At 36.4% G+C, this 23,903-nt stretch overlaps 1 protein-coding gene across 19 annotated transcripts in view; it reads right to left on the reverse strand.

The window, feature by feature from the left end:
* HMBOX1 (homeobox containing 1) overlaps nucleotides 1–23,903 on the reverse strand; it is a 162,862-nt gene that overhangs the window by 86,884 nt on the left and 52,075 nt on the right. For 18 of the 19 annotated variants that reach the window (XM_036423538.2, XM_036423547.2, XM_036423535.2 and 15 more), the window contains exons 2-3: nucleotides 17,373–17,452; nucleotides 2,994–3,470 (exon numbers count right to left, since the gene is read on the reverse strand). In XM_036423538.2, the coding sequence (XP_036279431.1) occupies nucleotides 2,994–3,470; nucleotides 17,373–17,395 (500 nt within the window). In that variant the 5' untranslated portion in view covers nucleotides 17,396–17,452. Of the gene's footprint in view, nucleotides 1–2,993; nucleotides 3,471–15,132; nucleotides 15,207–17,372; nucleotides 17,453–23,903 lie in introns of those variants that run through there. The other variant, XM_036423536.2, reaches the window with a different exon arrangement.

Here is a 23,903-nt window from a genome sequence, read left to right on the forward strand (position 1 = left end):
GGCAGTCTTTTATCTCAAAGATTTCCAGAGATGGAAGACAGACTATTTCAAAGATGGAAAATATAATTGCATACAAATTCTTTCATGTTTAAATAAAACCTGCTCCTTTTAATTTCCTTTCATGGAGATAAACAAAACATAACTTTAAAATGTTTTAAAGATAACTTTAAAAGAAAAGCTACTCTATATGGATAAACAACACGGTAACTGAATATTATTACTATGGATCATAAGTACCCTACCTACACAAGTAAATACTACCCTATTGTTAGGGATAACCAACTCAGAATAAAGTCTAGGAATCTTGTATAAAATACTAACATACATTATTAAAACACTAAACTTATTTCAATTGTTACTTTATAATACATATACAACAGAACAGATACTTTAATAGATGTGCAACGTATTTGCAAATATATATATATATATATATACACACACATATATATGTTTGTGTGTGTGTGTGTGTGTATATATATATATATATATATATATATATATACACACACACATACCTACATATAGGTATTAAAAAATATTAACATGTGAAATGGTTCATCATTCTAAAGTTAAGAGCTTTAAAGTCCTTCCTAAAATGTTATATTCAACAATTGTTGAGAATTCATATTCTAGTTTCCAATTCAGGTTTTTTATCCTGATCAATTAAAAAATGAAAAAAGTAACAGTTACTTTATTTTTTATTGTTTCTTAACAAGTTGATCAGGCTTTGTTATAATTTAATCAATTTCTACAAAAAAATTCTTTATGTACCTTGAAATTACTAAAAGTTAAGTTGTGTGGACACATGGGTTATGAAATTTGAAAAATGCATCTTATAATTGAGTGTTAAAGAAGTTGGGAAATGTGAGTATGCAAGAGGTGAATTACTCGTATATAAGGTGGGGCAAAAGTAGGTTTATAGTTGTTTGTATGGAAAATAATAAAATCATTAATAAATAATAATATAAGAATAAACTATACTTTGCATACTCACAATTGTAAACCTAATTTTGTCCAATGCTATATATGATATGCTAGTATGTAGAAATGGAGGCAGGAAGGCATTCAGATACCAAGTAACTATTCTCCCCACCTAGAGACCACCAAATTCAATGCACTAAACTATGACTGCAGTGTTGTGCAATCAGCAAGGGCAGTGTAGCCCTAAATAAGCACGACACTCAAAGATTCATTGCTCAAAAATTTCTCTATCATTCTACCAAATAAAAATTCATTTGTTTAGTAACAGGCAAATATCATGAGAGTTGTGAAGGGGGACTTAGTCCATTAAGGCATTCTCACTTTGTCTTAAATTACATTAACCATTGTTCCTATAATCTTATTGATATCTACAGATATAAAAATTTATTTTCAGAGGCAACAGATAAAAGTGGAACATTAGCAATAAAGACTCTGAGTTAGAATTCAGACTCTGCCTCTTAAAATTTACCATTTTCTTGAGCCAATTATTTAATTTTTGTGAATCTCAATTTCTCTGCTCCACCTCACAGCATAGTTATAATGATTAAGCTGAGAACAGACATGCAATAAACTTCTCCCTCCAACCTAATAATTGCTATTATCTGCAAACTTAAGAAAAATGATCAGTGGGCACAAAAGAATGTATAATAGGTGTGGGTGAGGGCACAATGGCAGAGGACCACAGAGAGTCAGAATGTCATTGAAATCCCTAGATGATTAGAGGACACCAAAGTAGTAGTTGTAAGAAATTAAAACAGAGATAATGAAGAAAACCAAGTGTCTTAACTATGCAACAAAATGGTAGCATGTAAATTAAATGCTGATAATAATATATAAACATGTATGTAATTAATGATGAAACTTGAATGTGTGTACTTGCAGGATTTAAGTACAAATCCTAGTCATTGCTAACGAGATTTTCTGTCTATTTTGAAGACATACTTGAATTACAGTAAAATGTCAACCTATAAGTTAATAGTCAAGTTTTAGACCCTGGCCAATCTTCCAGAGCCTTCTGTTAAAAAGAAAGTTTTCCCAAACTTCTTGTTAGTCTAATACACGTATGAGAATTAACTTCCTTAACTGCAATCAAATTAACCAGTAACTATTTATATAGAATTCAAATCTTCCAAAAGCTGTACTGCCCAGTATACAACTCTTATTACATAGTCTACCCCACATGTAATCCTTTTAAGACAAAACACACCTTGCCTATTTTACCATTAACTTTATATAAGGTTGCTATATTTCAAAAGACAGGCTATCTCTTAAGGTTTAGCTTATAATCATCATCCACTTACAGATTATGCTCTCACCATGTACCAAGGACAGTTCAGGTCCTAGAGACACAACAGTAGAAAACACATGGTTGCTGCCCTCAGTGTCTCAGGCCCAGTGTGAAACCATTTCTACCTGCCTCTGTTGAAAGTAAACTTCTTTTCTCAGTGTTTAAAACCCTAAGTGCTTTAACTTATCTTACAATAGATAACATTAAACATTTATATGTGGCACCTACTGCTAAAATTAAAACTTTAGCTTCTTAGGAGTGAAAACTTTTTCTTCCAAAGAACACTACTTTTTATATAACAGGAGCTTAAAATTATTGTTTGATTGAGTTATTGGAGGGAAAACTCGAAACTGTACACATTCTATATCATGATAAAATCACGTTATCCCTTAGAAAAAGTTCTTACAGTAAATTTAAGGAATAGAAAGTATCTGTTAGTATTGCTGAAAATTCAATGTTAGCAATTACAACCATAAAGAGAAGGCTAACCTTTGCTTTGACAGAGAGAATGGAAAATGCTTATCAAGCAGCAAAGTGATAGGGCTGAAGTTGAAAAGAGAAACTTTGAATTAAAACTTAAAACTTGACTTTTTCTTTCATCTCCAAAGTGGGCAGGGGGAAATCACAGTTCCTATAGATAAGTAGCTGAAATACAATCTATTACTTAAAACCAATATAAGAACAGACATTTTGGGGACTCTGAATAAGCAAAGAAACCAACCTCATTAATTCCTCCACTTTATCATCTACATCTAGGTCCTCTTCTGAGGCTTCAAAACTGTATGACCTCTGACCAATGCTGTTTACATGGTAGCGAGTCGGTGACATCTTTCCATTGGATGTGGACAATCTCTCGTTATTCTCCCTCCCATTTTGATTGGTAGTGCAAGGCTGTGGGGAGGTATCATAACTGTTGCTAGGCGATGGGGACATTCCCGAATGCTGGGTCTGTGTGGAAGCTGTAGCTGTAGAGGAAGATGCTGGAACATTGTTGGTACTATTCCCATATGAACTTCCTCCATAGCTGGACCTTCTTCCAAACTTGTCACTATGCTCTTGATCAAGACGGTCCAAAGTTCCCAAGGCATGGAGGATTTCATGTTTAGTCATTCCAGTACGCCGAAGGCGCTGAAGCAGATCTATCTGTTCTATTGTAAATCTGGGTTCATCTGTATAGTGAGACATGGTTTCCAACAAACTGGAAAAAAAAAAGAAAAGTAGTCCCTTTATTTACAATATCTAGTAAAAAATCATTATAGAGAAGCCCAGAAGATGCTGTGCTTTTTCACTGAAAATGTTTAAGACATTACTATTATAATGACCCAAAATTTCCATTATCACAGTAATACCAAAACAACAGATTATGTAAATACACTATTAAATCCAGGCTATGTAATTACTCATAGGTGTTTTTCCATCTCAAGTGTATTATTCTACATTAGAGTATTAATAGAAAGTTGCTGAAAAATAGATGTATTATCTTGTTTTGCTAAATATCAACAAAACTGACCTAGGACCTCTATAAATTCATTTAATATAAACAAATTATTTGATATGCTAAACTCAAGCAAATACTAATAATAAGCAAAACTACTTAAATAGAAAAAAGAGGTACCTAAAAAAACTTACTAAGCACCATTTTATCCACCATTTAGTAATTTCATATTTTATCTCTGTAATGCATTCTGTTGATGTCCTGAGAAATGGATTTTTCATAGTTATAGCCCCATGGTTGGCAAACTGCAGCTCACGAGCCACATGCAGCTCTTTGGCCCCTTGAGTGTGGCTCTTCCACAAAATACCACGGCTTGGGCGAGTCTATTTTGAAGAAGTGGCGTTAGAAGAAGTTTAAGTTTAAAAAATTTAACTCTCAAAAGAAATTTCAATCGTTGTACTGTTGATATTTGGCTCTGTTGACTAATGAGTTTGCCCACCACTGTTATAGCCAAACTGAACTATTCATTCTTGGAAATTGCTCTTACATTATGTCTTCTGTAACTAACACAAGATACTGTAGCCCATCAGAAAATGTTTCAGAGTTAATAACAATATAATTATGGTCAACAATGGACCACATATATGATAGTATCCCAGAAGATTATCACCTACTGACATTGGAGCATGGTAATAGCATTCGTAATGTTGTGAAGCAATGCATTACTCCTGTGTTTGTGGTGATACTGGTGCAAAAAAACCTATTGCATTGCCAGTCATATAAAAATGTAGCAGTACAATTATGCACAGTAGATAATGCCTGATTACGATGATAAACAACCATGTTACTGACTTGAGTATTTACTATACTATATTTTATTATTTTATCATTATTTTAGAGCATACTCTTTCTACTTATAAAAAAAAAAGTTTCCTATAAGCAGTATGCAGTATTACCACGGCAGCAGCTTCATACATCTCATGTTTACAGTTTACTGAATGCATCATTTTCTCTTGTGCGGTTTCGTACAGCAACATGCTGTACAGGCTTGTAACCTAGGAGTAATAGGCTAACTCATACAGCCTAGGTGTGTAGTAGGCTAATATCATCTAGGTCTGTGTAAGTTCACTCTACAGTACTATATAGTAAGAGAGGAATATGTTAATTATTCCTTACGCCCTGAGGAGTAACGACCAACTACATAAAGACCAGATCACAGATCTGCAGGAGGCTGGGGCAGTGAACTACAAGAGGGCAGTGGAGAGCTACAGGACAGGGCAGCAAGCTCCGATGGGGGTTAGAGGGGGAGGGCTAAAGAAGGGTGAGGCAGCAGGCGGAGAGCTACAGGAGGGTGGCAGCAACCTACTGGCGCAGGGATTCGGGCACAGGGCTACTAGTATTCACATAATAATAATGAAATCACCTAACAATAAATTTTTCAGAATGTATCTCATAGTTGGTGCATGACTTCTACAAGTTCAAGGGAGTTGTTAAATATTATTTTTAAAAAAGGTGACTTTTTTATTTAAGGTGTTTTGAAGTGGTAATTTCTTTTATTTTTATAGTTCTAGTGCCAAATTGTATACACAGGCTCTCAACTAAGTTTTTGCTGATAGAAATAAATGTCAAGACATTTTCTCATCCTTTCCAGGTAAACATACACTCTGGGCCAGTTCCGCTAAGCCACTGGAGATGTTCTTCAACTCTCTACATTAAAATTTTATTAAACATTCACATCTAAGATGGCAATGAGGAAGGATTTAATATAATGTAATCTCACTTAATCCTCACAACCACCTCCTGTGATAAGATACTTTATTTTATTGTATACCAAATGATTGATTATTGAGGAAACAAAGGCCCAGAGTAGTTTGGCACCTTGTAAAAAATCTGATTAAGAAGCAGAAGAGAGAGGATCCAAGATGGCTGCGACCAGGTGAACACCTAGCCGCAGCCACACACAACAATTTCAATAAAAAAACAACTAAAATATAAAACGGACATTGCCCAGAACTACAGGAAGGTTGACTGACTGGAAATTCTACAGCGAGAAGCAAGGAGAAAACCAGAAGGAGGCGCGGAGGAGCTGGAAAAGCCTGAGGTACGGAGACGCGGCGCGCGGAGAGGACAGAGCCGGAGAGGAGGGGGAGGCGGAGTGCCTGGCAGGCGTTCCCTAGCGGAAAGGAGATAAAACTCCGACTGTGCTGGGCCCCCGACTGCTCTGAACCCCAGTTCTAGGCCTGACCCTGGGGACTCAGGCTCAGCCATAGGGAGCCGGGCTGTAAGGCGGAACCCCGGGGAGAGGCGAAAGGAGGTCCCGGCGGTGCACACACTGCGCGCAGAGAAGGGACGGTCGGCTGTGCCGCGGGATTGCCCTGACGGGAAGGAGACTGGGGCTCCAGACTGCTCTGAACGCCACCTCCAACTCCACTTCCAACTGAACTGAAACCCAATACCAGGCTCATTGTGGGAGAGCATAGACTGTTTGGCAGCAGGCGAAAATCAAGGGCACCTTTCTCTCAGAGGCGCCAGCAGTGAGCACTGAAGGACCCGCATAGGGCGGGGCTGATGGAAGCCAAAGCTGCAGGCTCCACCCTGAAACCCTGTCCCATCTGTAACTGCGAAATGCGACAACAAAATAGATCACAAACGAAAGAAATGGAGGACAAAAAGCGTCTGGATATAGAGTTCAAATCTACGCTTATAAGGTTTTTCAAGAATTTCCTAGAAAAGATGGATAAGACCTATAAGGATATGAAAAGAGATCAACTAGAATTAATAAGGAGTCATCAAGAAATGATAAGGGATCAACAAGAAATAAAGAATACATTGTCTGAAATAAAAAATATTTTACAGAGTCCTAAAAACAGAAGGGAAGATCGCAAGAATCAAGTCAAAGATTTGGAACATAAAGAGCCAGAAGACACTCCTCCACAGAAGCTAGAAAGCAAGAGAATCCAGAAAATTGAAGATAATGTAAGAAACCTCTGGGACAACTTCAAGCGAACCAACATCAGAATTATGGGGGTCCCAGAAGATGAGAGAGAGCAAGATATTAAAAACATACTGAAAGAAATAGTGACAGAAAACTTCCCCCACCTGGTGAAAGAATTAGACTTACAAGTCCAGGAAGCGCACAGAACTCCAAACAAAAGGAATCCAAAAAAGACCACACCAAGACACATCATACTTAAAATTCCAAGAGCTAAAGACAAAGAGAGAATATTAAAAGAAGCAAGAGCAAAGAAGGTAGTAACCTATAAAGGAGCACCTATACGATTGTCAGCTGACTTCTCAACAGAAACCATGCAGGCCAGAAGGGAATGGCAAGAAATATTCAAGGTGATGAATAGTAAGAACCTACAGCCAAGGATAATCTATCCAGCAAAGCTATCACTCAGAATCGAAGGTCAGATAAAGAGCTTCACTCATATTATAAAAAAAAGCTAAAGGAGTTCATCAACACCAAACTAGAATTATATGAATTGCTGAAGGGGGTTCTTTCAGAAGAGAAAGTAAACAAAGATAAAAATTATGAACAACAAATACATAACTATCAAAAAGTGAATCTAAAAACCAAGGAAATTAAAAAAAAAAAATCTGATGAACAATAGTAACTGTTGAATATAATAGAATCAGAGGTATGGAAGGGGAGTGAACTGACGATTCTTGGGAAAAAGGGGAGAGGGGGCGTGGGAAGAGACTGAACATAAACTATGCACCTATGGATGAGGACAATGGGGAGTGGGGAAAGGGCAGAGGGTGGGGTGGGAACCTGGTGGAGGAGAGCAATGGTGGGGGGGGGGGAAAGGAACATTTGTAATAATATGAACAATAAAAACTTATTAAAAAAAATAAATAAACATTAAAAAAAAAAAAAAAAGAAGAAGCAGAAGAGAAACCAAGATGGTGGCATAGGTAAACACCTAAAGTGCTGCCTCGCACAACAATATCAAAACAACAAATAAAAGACAAAACGAACACCATCCAGAACCACAGGAAAGCTTGCTAAGTGGAAATTCTACAACTAGAAGAAAAGAGGAAAGCACATTGAGACTCAAAGGAGCCGTACAGAGACTTGCACAAGGAGAGGACGGGTGGAGGTGTGCATGGGCAGCTGTGTGCACGGGCAGCCGAGTGCACAGCTGGTGTCCTAAAGTGGGAGAGAGAAGGAAGCTCCCAACTGCACTTAACTCCAGTCCCGGGCAAGACGCTGGGAAACCAGACTCATTCGGGGGAAATCTGGACTGTCAGGAAAAGAGAAAGCACACTGAGACTGCAGAGGCAGAGGTCCGGAAGCGCATGCGTGTGCAGAGAGGACTGACTGCTGAATGCACAGGCGGCTGAGTGTGAGGCTGGCTTCCTAAAGCGAGAGAAAGATGGAAGCTCTTGACTGGGCTGAATTCCAGTTCGGGGCAAGTTTCTGGGAATCCCGACTCATCAGGGGAGAAACTGGACTGTCTGGCAGCAGGCAAAACTTGAGGGCAGCTTTCTGTCAGAGGTGCTTGCAGCAATTACCAAGGGACACTGAAACCCAGGGATTTCATAGGGCAGGGCTGACAGGAAACCAAGGCTCTCTGCTCTGCCTTGAAATTCCGCCCATCCAAGCTGAGCACAGAGGCTTTTGCAATTTTGCAAGTCTTGTCTCATAAGAGTGTCTCTAGCACAGAAGTTCTCCCAGTGTAGACACAGCTGATCCTTATAGCAACTTGGTCAATTCCTCCCATCAATAATCAAGACTTAATTACAACAAGGCTGAGCACACAGTCCACAAAAGGGTGCACCAAGAGTGTCCACCTCAGGTAACTTGGGAGGCTGAGCCACTGTGCCCTTGAGGACACCTACCACACAAGGCTACTCTACCAACTCAGGGAAGCAGTGAAAATGCAGACAAAGAAACAAATCACAAATGAAAGAAATAATGGAGAAAAACAAACTACTGGAGATAGAGTTCAAAACAATGGTCAAAAGGTTTTTAAAGAATTTCCTAGAAAAGGCCAATAAATTTAGCGAGACCCTCGAGGATATGAAAAAAGATCAACTAGAAATTAAACATTCATTATCTGAAATTAAAAAAATATATATATGTATATTATACAGAGACCTAACAGCAGACTAGAAGACCACAAGAATCAAGTCAAAGATTTGAAACACAAAGAAGCAAAACACTCTCAGCTGGAAAAGAAAAAAGAAAAAAGAATTAAAAAATTTGAAGATAGTGTAAGGATCTTCTGGGACACCTTTAAGAGTATCAACATCTGAATTATGGGGGTGCCATTAGAAGGCAGAGCGCAAGATACTGAAAACCAATTTGAAGAAATAATGACCAAAAGAAATAGACTTACAAGTCCAAGAAGCGCACAGAACCCCAAACAAAAGGAATCTAAAGAGGACAACACCACAACACATCATAATTAAAATGCCAAGAGCAAAAGACAAAGAGAGAATATTAAAAGCAGCAAGAGAAAAACAGTTAATTACCTATAAGGGAGCACCCATATGATTGTCGGCTGATTTCTCAACAGAAACTATGCAGGCCAGGTGGGAGTGGCAAGAAATATTCAAAGTGATGAATAGCAAGAACTTACAACCAAGATTACTCTACCCAGCAAAGCTATCATTCAGAACTGAAGGTCAGATAAAGAGCTTCACAGATTAAAAAAAAAAAAAGTAAAGGAGTTCATTACCACCAAACCACTATTATATAAAATACTGAATGGTATTCTTTAAGAAGAGAAAGAAGAAGAAAATGGTAAAGATAAAAATTATGAACAACAAATACATGTCTATCAACAAGTGAATCTAAAAATCAAGTGAATAAAAAATCTGATGAACAGAATAAACTGGTGAATATAATAGAATCAGGGGCATAGGAAGGGAGTGGACTGACAATTCTTTGGGTGTGGGAGGAGACTGGACAAAAAGAGTACACCTATGGATGAGGAGAGTGGGGGGAAGGTAAGGACAGAGGGTGGGGTGGGAACCAGAGGTAGAGGGAAGCTCTGAGGGGAAAAAAGAGGAACAATAGTAATAATCTGAACAATAAAAATTAAATTTTTTTAAAAAGCAGAAGATTTAGCCTGGTCCAATGGTAGTGGGTTATTAGAACTTGACTAAAGTTAGTGTCACTAACGCCCCCACTACTAAACTTGACTGGCTTAAAAAAAAAAAAAAAAAAAAAAAAGCAGAAGATTTAAACCTAGTCTTACTGTCTCCAATATCATACGTCATTCTACTTTCCAATATAGTTACTTATGCAATCATATGGTTTGGGATATAGGCTACTGTACCCTTTTAAGTCTCCAATTAAAACCACTTATATAAAACTGCTCTACTAACAGCCTAAGGGTTCTAGTAAGTTTCTTATATTTAAAATCTTTGCTTTATCTAGAGTTTATATTTACTTAATTAATGTGTATGGATTTTAGGTTTATTGTCCCCCAAAAAAGGATAGCTGGTTGTCCAATAGGCTTTACTGAGTAATATGTCTCTTTTCTTTTCTTTTTAAAATACATTTTATTGATTTTTTTACAGAGAGGAAGGGAGAGGGATAAAGAGTTAAAAACATTGATGAGAGAGAAACGTCAATCAGGTGCCTTCTGCACACTCCCCACTGGGTATGTGCCTGCAACCAAGGAACATGCCCTTAACTAGAATAGAACCTGTGACCCTTGAGTCAGCAGGCCGACACTCTAGTCACTGAGCCAAACTGGCTCTTTTCTTGTAACATATTATTTATTTTTTATATACAAAATTTCCATACAAACTGTACCTAACCTTTAGATTCTCTATTCTATTACACTGGTTATTTTGTATTTCAAATACTTCTAAAAATAAGCAGACAGAAATCTAGAATTTTTATGTGAAATCATTCTAGTTTTAGAGACAGGCTCATTAAGAATAAAAACACATACGTTTTATGGATTCAAAAGAACATGTTTCAGGGCATTTGTGACCATAGCCACAGTATCTGCTTTATACATATATACATTTATCTTCTGCATTTTTGTATATTCATAAAAGTCCTTATTTTCATGATTATTATATTCTTTTTTGATGGTCTGTTTTTTCCTCCAGCCATTTTATAATAAAAAAATTGTAAACATACAATTTTAAATATACTTATAGTGACCCTATAGATTTTACCATTAACTTTTTTAAAAAAAAAAACTTTTGAGAAAGTTTCCTTTTTAAAAAATATATTTTATTGATTTTTTTTTTTTTTTTTTTTTTTTTACAGAGAAGAAGGGAGAGGGATAGAGAGTTAGGAACATCAATGAGAGAGAAGCATCGATCAGCTGCCTCCTGCACACCCCCTACTGGGGATGTGCCCGTGACCAAGGTACATGCCCTTGACCAGAATCGAACCTGGGACTCTTCAGTCCCCAGGCTGATACTCTATCCAGTGAGCCAAACCAGCTAGGGCAACACTTTACTTTCTTTATCACATATCTATCCATTCCCTTATGCATCCATCCCTCTAATCATCTTATTTCTTTTTGCATTTCAAAATCAATTCTAGACATCTGTACACTTCTCCCCTAAATACTTCCACATGCATATCATTGACTAGAGCTCAGTATTTGTTCAGGTTTTATTTATTTTGAGGTTGACTTTTCATAAAAGAAAATACACAAATCTATGTTTACCTTTTCTATGAGTTTTGAGAAGACACACATGTGAAATTCAAATCCCTACAGAGATACAGCATGCTGCTATCACTCCAGGAATTTCCCTCATTTCTTCTCTTTTCTTCAGTGGCAACCACTGCTCAGATTTTTTTCCCCCACCACGAATTACTTTGGTCTGTTCTAGAAAACCATATAATGGAATTTCTATGTACACTTTCATGTAAGTTTTCTTTCACTGAGCATAAAGTTTTTTGAGATTCATCTATAATGTTGTATGTATCAATAGTTTGTTCCCTGTTTATTTCTGAGTAGTACATCATTCTATGATTTTATACAACAGGTTTGTTCATCCATTCTATTTTAGACACTTGGACTATTCCCAATTACTAGCTAGTCTAAATGCTCTGGCTATTATAATTATACTCTACTAATTTTCTTGCTAACTTAATATATTATTACTTACTGGTTGGGTGAGAAGAGAAAACTTTCAACCAGAGTAACTCATTTACTTTTTCTACTGATCAATTGCAAAAGAATAGTACATCTTGCTTAAAACAAATAAACAGTTATTAAAATATTCTGTGTTCTATGCTAGTTACATTACACAGGTATATTCACAGTGAAACTTCACCAAGTTGCATACTGATTTGTGCATTTTCAGTAGATATGTTATACTTAAAGTCTGTTGAAAAAACGATATGAACATTTTCCTAATGGTTTATAACAGACACTCAACACTTTAGTTTCTATCAAGTGCTTATTAGACCTCCTTTATCCACAGTTTTGCTTTCCGCTGGTTCAGTTACCCATGACCAATTAAGGTTCCAAAATATTAAAGGAAAAATACCACAAATAACTAATTTGTAAGTTTAACCTGGATGTTGTTCTAAGTAGCATGATGGAATCTTGCACAGTCCTGCCCCATCCTGCCTGGGTCATGAATCATCTCTTTGCCAGAGTCCACACTTAAAAGACGACCAGACCACTCACTCATTAGTCACTTAGTGTCCAGCTTAATATCTGACTGTCAGGTATCTCAGTGCTTGTGCTCAAGAAACATTTTACTTACTACAGGCCCCAAAGTGCAAGAGCAGTGATGCTGACAATTGGGAGACACCAAAAAGAAGCTGTAAAGTGCTTTCTTGAAGTGAAAAGTGAAAAGGTCTCAGCTTAGTATACTGAGGTTCCTAAGATCTAGGATAACAATGAAAATTCTATCAGTGAAATTAAGAAGGTAAAAGAAATTTGTGCTAATCTGCTAAGAGAGACTACATTCACATAACTTATATTGTTACAATTGTCCTACTTTATTATTTGTTACTGTTGTTAATCTATTACTGTGCCTAATTTATAAATTAAATTTTTTCATAGGTATGTATAGGGGAAAAAAATAGTATATATAGTGTTCAATACTGTGAAAGAAAAGAGCCACAAGCTAACCTGACAAGCTCAGGGAAGGCCTGTGTGGCGGTCTTGCAAACCCAGAGACCTAAGATAACCACAAGAGATGGTTTGAAAATTAAATATCTAACAGGTTATAGTAGTAGTCATGTCCCAGAGATTTCACCTGACAAAGATCAACTTTGATCTTTTACTGAGCCTCTCTGCCTTCCTGCATCTAAGATAACATATCTGCGAGATGTCTGGGTAACTTGTAACTTCCTTTTACTCCGGACCCCTCAGGGCACAACAAATGGCCTGGAGACATTCCTCATTGTTATTGTTATCAAGTTAATTGTCAACTGTTAATTACGTTAGAGTATCCTGTATCCATCTCTGTGAAAGAAGCTCTTGTCCATCATTTAACCTTTTACCCTATCCCAGAGGTTTCCCCGCTTCGCTAGGTCCCACCTCCCTAATCTATCACCAATGAATTTCATGTAACTCACCTATGTCCCTTTCCTTTGATTGCAATGTATAAATATAGAAATGTAACCTGCCATTCTCCAGAGCATTATCTCAATCCGTTGAGGTTCTGCTTCCCGGCACCTGTCGACAATTTTGGCTCAAATAAACTCACAAAAAAATTCTTTACAGGTTTCAATGTTTTTTCGTTAACAATACTATCTGTGGTTTCAAGCACTCACTGGGAATCTTGGAAAATATCCTCTGTGGATAAAGGGGGAATACTGTTTATTAATCCATAATTCCAGGAAGTTGTTTTTAAAAGTAGCTGCTGAATCACTTTAGTCATACTTCATAAGCTGGCAGGTCCTTAACTTTAATTAACTATGAGACTTTGAAAACTGTTTTATTATATGCACCACCATCATCGCCCCCCCTCCCCCCCCAAAAAAATAACAATATTGAAGGGGACCCAAGTTTTGTCACCTCAAAATGTACCTTTTGGGATATTGATTTTAAGCTGATTATGAAGAAACAAAGACACTAAAAGAACCTTTGATCCTACTCATTTCTTGCCTAAAGTAAGTCAGATAGAAAGTCCTGCTTCAAGAAAAGAATCTTTACAAACATGCTTTAGCATTTTCACCTTAGCATAATACGATTTAAATATGGTAGACATACAAAAACCTGTTCTGCTGGATTCTCCCCTCAGTTCCATTGTTTTTGGGTTGTCTGCTAGGAATTTGTTTGCCATGTGTTACAATCTTTCTTAGCTACCTATGAACTGCCTATTTCCCCTCTAAATATCAGACTCATGCCCCTTTCTCCTTTGTCCAAAATGGCATATAAACTTCAACTGCTGAATGCCTCTTTGGGTCACACTATGACACCCAGAATACACATTTGTTTAACAAACTTTGAACATTGTGTCCTGTTATTCTGTCTCTGTTAATTTGATTATTGTCCAGCTAGAAGAATTTAGAAGATGTGAGGAAAAATTATTTTTACAGTCCCACAATACTTTCCTATCTTATTTATGTCACAACAAATAGTAATATGTACAGTATAACTCTTCATATTTCTCTGTATAGAGTAGCACTTTATATTAGCATGAACGTAAAATAAATTATATGAATTTAACCTGTAACTAAAGGTATCTATCCTACAGCTGGTATTAGAACTAAAGATTCCATGCTATCTAAAACAATGTAATATTTTAAGTCATTTCAGCTTTTTTGGCAATGGGACACACTTTTATTTCAAAAGTCATAAAAGGAGATAATAGAAAGGATCCATTAATTTTGTCTGCCTAGAATGCCTCATTGTTTCCAACCACATGTTCTTGGAGCTGCCACTCATAATATCAATACTCTCTCTACTTCCTGGCCAGTGGGGTGGACACATAGGAAGACAAGCCTAGCTCTCTTGAAAATATTTAGGGTAGATTAGCGGACAGTCACTATAACTACATCCAGTTGCAGGAAGATGTTAATCTGTTACACTCCTCACTATGTGGAAGAATCTAGAAATACAGAGCAAAGAAGAAAGCTTTGCAGTGTTCATGTCCCTTGTTCTAGTAATTTCTAAGCCTCTGCTCTTCTTGTTGTATTAATATATAAGAGAATAAATTTCCTCTTAAGCTTCACCTTGTTTAAATTAGATGTCTGTGCCTTGTACCTAGAGAGATCCCTAATACCAAAAGCTACATCTAAAGTAAAATGATCTACAATTGCTAGAATGGAATGTATGATCACTATGGAGTAGAATGATAATGACATAATGGGCAGGATCAAATCATACATATGACACTGGAGGTAAAATATTTTACTGAGAAAATGCCAAGAATAGAAGCTTTCTTGGATATTGACAATAATACCCCAATATGCATTATTATAAACAAAGGCACACATTCTGTAATTTCCAAATTTTCATTCTCATAATTTACTTACTTTTAGCACATAATCATGAAATTATGGCAATAAATAATCTACAAAAGTCATCTAAGTCCATTTCACCAGCAATGCTTTCATAACAGAAAAAGATAACATATAAGAACAGAATTAATTTTCATATGTAGCACAAGGACTGTTCACAGGATGAGGAACATTTTCTGTTTTAAATTACTAATCTGAATGCAGACTCAGGCCAACAATAATTGAAAATGTGAGAGAAGAATTTCGACACTGCAATAACACAGAGCATAAAATAACAATTAAATTCAGGAATTGTGGCTCAGTTCTAAAAGTCCATACTATCAGACCATAACAGTAAACCTATTTTACAATAAATTTTATCCTTACTTAGATATGTATGTAAACATTTCTTTATAGCATGAGGTCCAGAACACTTTCTTAAACTAAATTCTATACACATGTGGAGCAATAAAGGTGAAAGTACTCACAAATAATTAATCTTGAAAGCATATGCATAAAAAATGACATTACTTCCTTACTTGTAATTAATCAACACTTAATGATACTTTATTGCATAACACAGCATTTTTTCCAGCTTGATTCTGCTGTCTTTATCTTTTTATTCAGAATAACTAGGCAAAAGGTGGTCTAATCATAAGTTAACTTTGTATTGATTACTTGGTATTTATTGCATGATAATTTAACACATTCTAGAGTCAATCATAATATTCATCAACTAAGAATGTACTTAGACCCTTCTTACTATATATAGCATTCTTACATTACCCTCTTTCACAATTAATATTAAGCATCAAAGGAGTGTCAGTCTTAAAGTAAGAAAACGCCAAGAAGAAATGAAGATTTACTAGGGACTGAGCTTGACAGTATGGTAAATGATTCCATAATTCAAACCAACAGAACTGATAAAAGCATAAGAATAGAGGCTATGACAATAGATAAAAATATAATAAAAAGACTTTGAGAAAAACAGGATTATATTCCAATATGTCAATCACACTTTGGTATTTTACATCACCACTAAGACTGAGATTTTTTTTGTATGCTTGGGGGGAAATCCAAGTAAAAACACACAAGTTTATAGAGGGGGGAGATATAGATTTAAGAGTGGAATCAGAGAACTGGAGACCAGTTAGACAAAAATCATTAATTCAGCTAAGATTTATTGAGTGCTTGATATGTGTCAAACCCTGTATGAGACACACAGGATGCAACAAGGAACATATCAGCAAAAAATCCTGGTGTCATGATGCTTACATTCTAATGGCTATAAGAATAGCCATTTAAAATAAGTCATTAAAAAAAAAAAAAAAGGAGTAGGAGTAGGAGTAGGGTGCAGTGCCTTCCCACTTCCCAAGGACACAACCACTTAGTATAAACTCAGGTTGCAATTTACATCTCTAGGCCTATTCCAGAAACTTTTCCGTACATGATAGTGTCAATGAGAGGAAAAAGAAATTTTAATGAAGAACGTAAATAATAGAAAAACCAATCTTAATGTCTACTTACTGGATTATAGAACTGTCAGCCAAAATGGAAAGAATTTAATCCAAACAGAAACTGCATCATATTTTAGAAAATACTTATGCTAAAGGCACTCTGTATGAGACTCTAAAGATGCACTTAATGAGCTAATAGATACTTTATCTTCTCTAATATCTGAAATTCCCAGAATACTTTTATTCAGAGGACTATTTAATATGAACTAGTGGTTACAGTTCATATTCTAGCACAAAAAAATCTCTCAATATAATGCCACTACCTCAATTTGTAAGTATTTTTTGCCTGACTTGAAAGAAAGGCTAGCAACTACATTAGCTAACAGGCTTAACTACATGATTATCCCCAGTAGGTAAAGGAAACGGCTAAGGTATTAGGAGTTTGCACTTAATACTATAAAAGGCAGTATTAAGGTAACATGCTTCTAATATTCTGCTTGTCACAAGGAATCTAACACTAGCTTTTTCAAATGGCTAAACATCTATTTCACGTTTCTAGGCTATTAAGCAGATTAAAATAATAAGCAGAGTAATTTTATGTTCAAACTTAATGTCAGACTTCAAAGTTAAAAACAGAAATTGTAAAAGAGAAAACTGATAGATTTGAAAATTCTCCAAAAAAATTACCACAAGATTATTAAAAAAAAATTCTTTCAATCTACAAATGTCTGCTATCTTTTTAAAAATAATAATCACAATGATTTGTAACTTTATTGAAAACAATTGACTAGACAAAAATTAAGAGGACTAGATACTTACACTACTGGGAGGGAATTGAGCATACTTTACATGAGGTGAAGTAATATCCTTTCTAGAGATGATCAGCGCTATTTACCATTCTGTAAATAAAGACAGAAAATCCAGAATTAGTTGTTAATCAAGTATTGAATTAAAATTTTAATTATATAACTCAAGGATATGAACAATTAACATCAGTTAATCATGTCTTTAAAATTATTTTGAAATAAGACATTGGTTTAAAGCAAAAATTTAAAAATAGAAAAATACTAGTGATCGTTTTCAAAATTATTCACTTGGAAAAAGTATTGAGCCTGGCACCCATAGCTCAGTGGTTAAGCATCGACATATGCCCAGTTGTGGGCTTGATCCCATGTGGGGTGTGCTAGAGGCAGCCAATAAATTCTTCTCCCTCATCATTGGTGTTTCTATCTCTCCCTCTCCCTTCCTCTTTGAAATCAATAAAAATATGTGTGGTTTTTTTTCTAGAAAATATAATGAAAATCAAACCCTAGTGTTTTCTTCTGTTACCAGACACCATCTAATATACAATAGTGACATTCAAGATAACTCTTTGATAATAACATCAGTACATTTACATAGAGTCCTTTAAACAAAATCATTCCACAGCATGATTGTAGCTAAAGGTCTTAACTGTGTGGTAGATTCTATATTTAAATAAAATATATTACTTATTTTACTGCTAGCCAAATGTTGAGTGACTTTATTTCTCTAAGTCTCAATTTCCTCATCAATCAAACAGGTATAATAGACAACTAATTCAACAAACTACACAAAGTTAAAACATTTTAACATCAACACAAATAGTGGTGATGAAGTACTTCACAAACTATCGAGTAGCAGGGGCTATTACCACCAACTTTAAAAACGATGAATACCTACTGTATACTGCATTTAGGTTACAGAATACAGTATACATTAATAATGGAAGGACTGAGTCTAGTACTTTCATTTTCTGATTAGCATTCTACTACTTCATTCTCCATTTCAGACACTTTGACCCCTTTCAATTCAGACATAGATCTTAACAAAAAATGAAATCTACTATTCATGGTTTAGGAGCTAAAGATCATGTATTACTGCCTGAACATATTAGCAGTTTCAAACCACAATCTATAGAGGCAAATATTTCCATTAACTCAAAGTTAAGATTATAAATTAGACGAAAGTTAAAAATGTTGATGTCAAAAACTCGCACATTAAAATACACATTCAGCACTGAACTATATTAAGTGAGATCAAAATGTCTAACAGTGACTAATGATATATGCAAAATGTTCCAAGTGAAGTTAGAAACCTTTCACATTTGGCTATCTTAAATTGTAGCTTTAATGAAGTTCCTGCTGTACTTCATTTTCTTGCTGACTTAAAAAATACCTGTCCTAAAAAAGTAGATACATAATACAAAGAAATCTACTGAAAATGTTACTGATTGCATTTCCTATACCAGTGGTTTGCCGCTCTGTTGACTAATGAGTTTGCCGAACACTGCGTAAGGCTTTACCCTTACCCCACTTGTTTGACTTGAGGTTAAAGACATTAGTACATTATTAAAATGTTTTTAAGTGTTTTTCCCTAGCAGTGGTTGGCAAACTCATTAGTCAACAGAGCGGCAAAACACGGCTTGCAAGCCGCAGTTTGCTGACCACTGTCCTAGACAAAACAGCAACACCAAGCCACAAAACTGGTTACTGGTCAATACACAGTTTTCACTCTTGCTCAAATTCAGTTAAAATATACTTAAGTAGCTAGGTAGGCTGGCATTGGTATAAGGTCATCAGTAAGATATGATCCCAGCAGTATAGGGGCTTATTAACCTATGGGGGAGGGTAAAATAAAAAACACACATACCTATAATATCCTATATACAATAATAAAACCCTAATATTCAAATCGACAGAACGGCAGAACAACTGGTTGTTATGACACACACTGACCACCAGGGTGCAGATGCCCAAAGCAGGAGCTGCCCCCGGGTGGTCAGTGTGCTCCCGTAGGGGGAGCACTGCTCAGCTAGAAACTGAGCTCATTGCTGGAAAAGGCAGCGGCCTTGGTGGGAGCCTCTCCTGCCTCCATGGCAGGTGGACATCCCCCGAGGGGTTCTAGGCCAGGCTGAGGAACGTGCTCCCCCAGTGCTCGAGTGTTGTGTACGAGGCCTCTAAGAGTGAGTGTGTGTGTGTGTGTGTGTGTGTGTATGCCTAATTGACCATTAAGACTGAACAACTGGTTGCTATGACACACACTGACCACCAGGGGGCAGACACTCAATGCAGGAGCTGCCCCTTGGTGTTCAGTGGGCTTCCACATCGCAGCTGTGGTGGTGGCAGGAGCAGTGGGGCTAGGGTGAGGAGCAGCACCTGGCCCCAGCTTGGGCTCCTCCCTGGCTGCCTTCCACTTAATGCATTGATACATCCCTCATACCCCATAAACCTGCAGTTACAATCTCTGGAGAACAGTTGAAGTGCTGACACTCAGAGTAACCAGGATGAGCCTAATATAGCTGCTGGGCTCCTGGAATTCTGCCTTGGACACCACGATCAAATCTCATCTCTTACCGATTGTCCCTGAGCTATAGAGGAAGGCAGTTGCCACAAGGTAGCAACTGACAATCGAGGTAAAAGTCAGAGAGATGGATCTGAAGGATGGGGGTGAGGGCAACAGAGCACCCTCGGCCACCAAGATCCCCAACTTTGTATTGTTCACCTCAGAACATCTCTTATCTGGCTTCAAGCAGTAGAAAGCATTCAGCAAGGCCCAAGGTGTCTACTAGCTGGCAAGGCACAACCTTGGCTGCAGAAGGGACATTTGGAAATACTTCTTCAGGAAGTTACGGGGAGGAGAACAGACTCCCCACGTGACTTCCTGGTGGCTCATGGGAACGTGGAAACTCCCCAGGCACGCTGGTGCGGCTCCCAGCCTGCATGCCCCTGATTTCCCTTCAATGTGCACAAATCTGTGCACCAGGTCACTAATAACAGGCATAATGTGAATACACTAAAAATACAAAGTTTATGAGAATAACAAGTTAGAAATTAATTTATGTTATAAAGAACTGGGAAAACTCAGAATGAGATCTCAGCTGTTATCTACAGAATAAGATTTGCACCAAAGCAAGGTGAAGGGAGGTGAGAATCATTGGAGGAAAATTCCAGAGCAAAAGAACAGTTAAACAAGATTATGAGATGTTTATAAAACAGAGCAAACTAAATACCATAAATTAAAGATAATTAAAAATCTACTACAGAAACAGACATCAAGACCAGCTGGGTTCTCAGCAGATTCTTAATCTTTCAAGAACATAATTCAAATAGTACTGAATCATAGAAAAAGACAGAAAAATGTTCCAATTCATTCTATGAAGTCAGAATAACTCAATACCAAATCTAATAAAGGTAGTTAGTATACAAAACATACTATAAAACAATTTCACTTAAAAGTTAAATGTAGAAATTCTAAGTAAAAAATCAAATTAGACAATGAAGTCCAGCCACATAACCAAAAAAAATTATGTTGATGTAATTTATTGCTGAAATGGAAGAGTGGTTTAACATAAGCCAATATACCAACATATTAAGGAGGAAAAAAAAATCCTGTGATTAATATCAGGTGCTAAAAAGGCATCTGGTAAAATTCAGCAACTATTTTTAAAATATATATTTTATTGATTTTTTTACAGAGAGGAAGAAAGAGGGATAGAGAGTTAGAAACATCAATCAGTTGCCTCTTGCACACCCCCCACTGGGGATGTGCCCGCAACCAAGGTACATGCCCTTGACCGGAATCGAACCTGGGACCCTTTAGTCTGCAGGCCGACGCTCTATCCACTGAACCAAACCGGTTTCGGCTCAGCAACTATTTTCAATAAAAACTCTATAGAAAGCAATAGAAAAAAATTAAACATTTTTTTTTGAAAAAAGAACAATAGCAAGTACCCTGAAAAGCAAAACACACTAAAACTATTTCAAATAAAATTAAGATTACACACACACACACACACAATCTATATCTATCTATCTATCTATCTATCTATCTATGTAGAGAGAGAGAGAAATGTGCATGTAGATTTTTTCTATTAATATATGGAAATTTTGTGATCTATGGAAGAGATCCAACAAGAGTGGTTAGGCTGAAAACAGGGTACAAAATGGACATATAGGGGCGGGATAGGAAGGAGACTGTTCACAGGAAAGTTTCAAAATTATTTTAACCACATAAATGTTATTAATTATTTAACAAATCAAATGAATAAAGTTAGGAATTAGAGCAGGAAGCCCACTAAGCCCTTTATAATTCAACACTGACTTAAAGACTATAGTACACACAAGCACTGGAATGAAAGAGAAAAAATTACCTTTAGCTAATGATCTGATGGGATACATAGAAAACGCAAACAATTCTAGTAAAAGAAAACTAAAATCAAAACAATAAACTGAGGTATGATGTAATACACTTAAAATTTATAAAAATTTCCCCTAGTTTAGCAGGAAACACCTAGAAGAATAATTCATTCACAGTATTAACTTTTCCCCATATGTATGTATGTGTGTGTGTGTGTATGTGTGTGTGTGTGTGTGTGTGTGTGTGTGTGTATATATATATATATATATATATATATATCACTATATTGAGAAATAACCCCAATGGATTTTAAAATTTCAATATAAGATCTTAAAGCTATAAAGAAGAAAGTCCAAGAACCACCAAAAACTGAAAAGGAGAAAAGCAAAAGTGGACTTCATTGACCAGATACTGAAATATATTAAAATCAATATGACACATGCATAGGAATAGACACATAGATAAGTGGAACAGAATAAATAACTTAAATATACAGGGTGGGTCAAAAGTAGGTTTATAGTTGTCATATGTAAAATACAATCATTAATAAATAATAATACAAGGATAAACTGTTATGTGTACTCACAACTGTAAACCTATTTTTGCCCCACCCTGTATATTCCAGCACATATGAGAAAATGTACAAGTCAAAGGTTGAATTTTATTTCAGCAGAAAAAAATAATTTTTCTTAAATGATCATCACAAAACTAATTATTATGTTGCAAAAAATTAGATTTAAAAAAATATATATTTTATTGATTTTGTACAGAGAGGGAGAGTTAGAAACATCGATGAGAGAGAGTCATCAATCAGCTGCCTCTTGCACACTCCCTACTGGGGTTATGCCCGCAATCAAGGTACATGCCCTTGACCGGATTCGAACCCAGGACCCCTTAGTCCCCAAGCAGACGCTCTATCCATTGAGCCAAACCGGTTTTGGCCAAAAAAAATAGATTTTTATCATAAATTATATATTCTATACAATAAAGGGGTAATATGCATATCGACCAAATGGCGCAACAACTGGTCACTATGATGCGCACTGACCACCAGGGGCAGATGTTCAATGCAGGAGCTGCCCCCTGGTGGTTGGTGTGCTCGCACAGGGGGAGCGCCACTCAGTCAAAAACCCGGCTCATGGCTGGGGAGCACAGCAGCGGTGGTGCAGGAGCCTCTCCAGCCTCTGGGGCAGCGCTAAGGATGTCCGACATCCCACAAGGGCTTCCAGACTGTGAGAGGGCACAGGTTGGGCTGAGGGACCCCCCCACCCAAGTGCACGAACGTCGTGCACTGGGCCTCTAGTATATATATAAATAACCTCCACCTGGAATTAAAACAAATATAAAAAAAATAACAGCGATATATTCTACAACAAAATTTAGAAGATGATACGCCTTCCAAACATTCTTAATAAAAAGCAGGAACTTTAAAAGGTAGATATAAGAAGTTTAAAATTTCCTATTATGGAAAAAAACTACAAACCAAAGAAGTGAGTACCGGTAAATAAGAAGAAGAAAAATATATATATATATATATATATATATCTGACATGTTGAGAAAAAGCATAGATCCAAGTTGTCTAGTTTATAAAAACAACAACACTCAGACTTACTTGAAAGCAGTGAAACAGAAATTAGTTTAACAATGAAATAACAGTGGAACCTTGGTTCTCAAACTTAAATTTGTTCAGGAAGGCTGTTCAAGAAGCAATTTGTTTGAAAACAAAATTCATTTTTCCCCCCATTAGAAATAGTGTAAATTGAGCTAATTCATTCCAGACCCCAAATGATTCCACTGTAACCTTTCTTATATGTAATACACGTCTAATGTACTATTTATCTATAAACAAACACTTCCTAAATTTATCGAACTACCACCTACTAGCCTTAAAGGAGTCACTTTCAGCACTCATAACAGGGGTATTTTTTCGGAAGTCAGTATGCAGCATCTTCACTTTTTCATATCACTGCCTCCCAAATGCTGTCACTGGTTAACTGCTTTTTGCTTATCCAATTCAACAATAGTTTTCTACCTCTTCACTTACCTGTGATCATTGTTTCTTTTGCACCCCTAGAAACATTAGCACTCTGTTATGTTTTAAAATTGTGCTAATCATCCATTTAGCCAGTGACAAAAGCAAAAACAAACAAACAAAAAATCCACAAAAATGTTCACAGCACCATTTTCTAAGA

Source organism: Pipistrellus kuhlii, unplaced genomic scaffold, assembly GCF_014108245.1.
Source record: "Pipistrellus kuhlii isolate mPipKuh1 unplaced genomic scaffold, mPipKuh1.p scaffold_m20_p_8, whole genome shotgun sequence".
NCBI classification, from domain to species: domain Eukaryota; kingdom Metazoa; phylum Chordata; class Mammalia; order Chiroptera; family Vespertilionidae; genus Pipistrellus; species Pipistrellus kuhlii.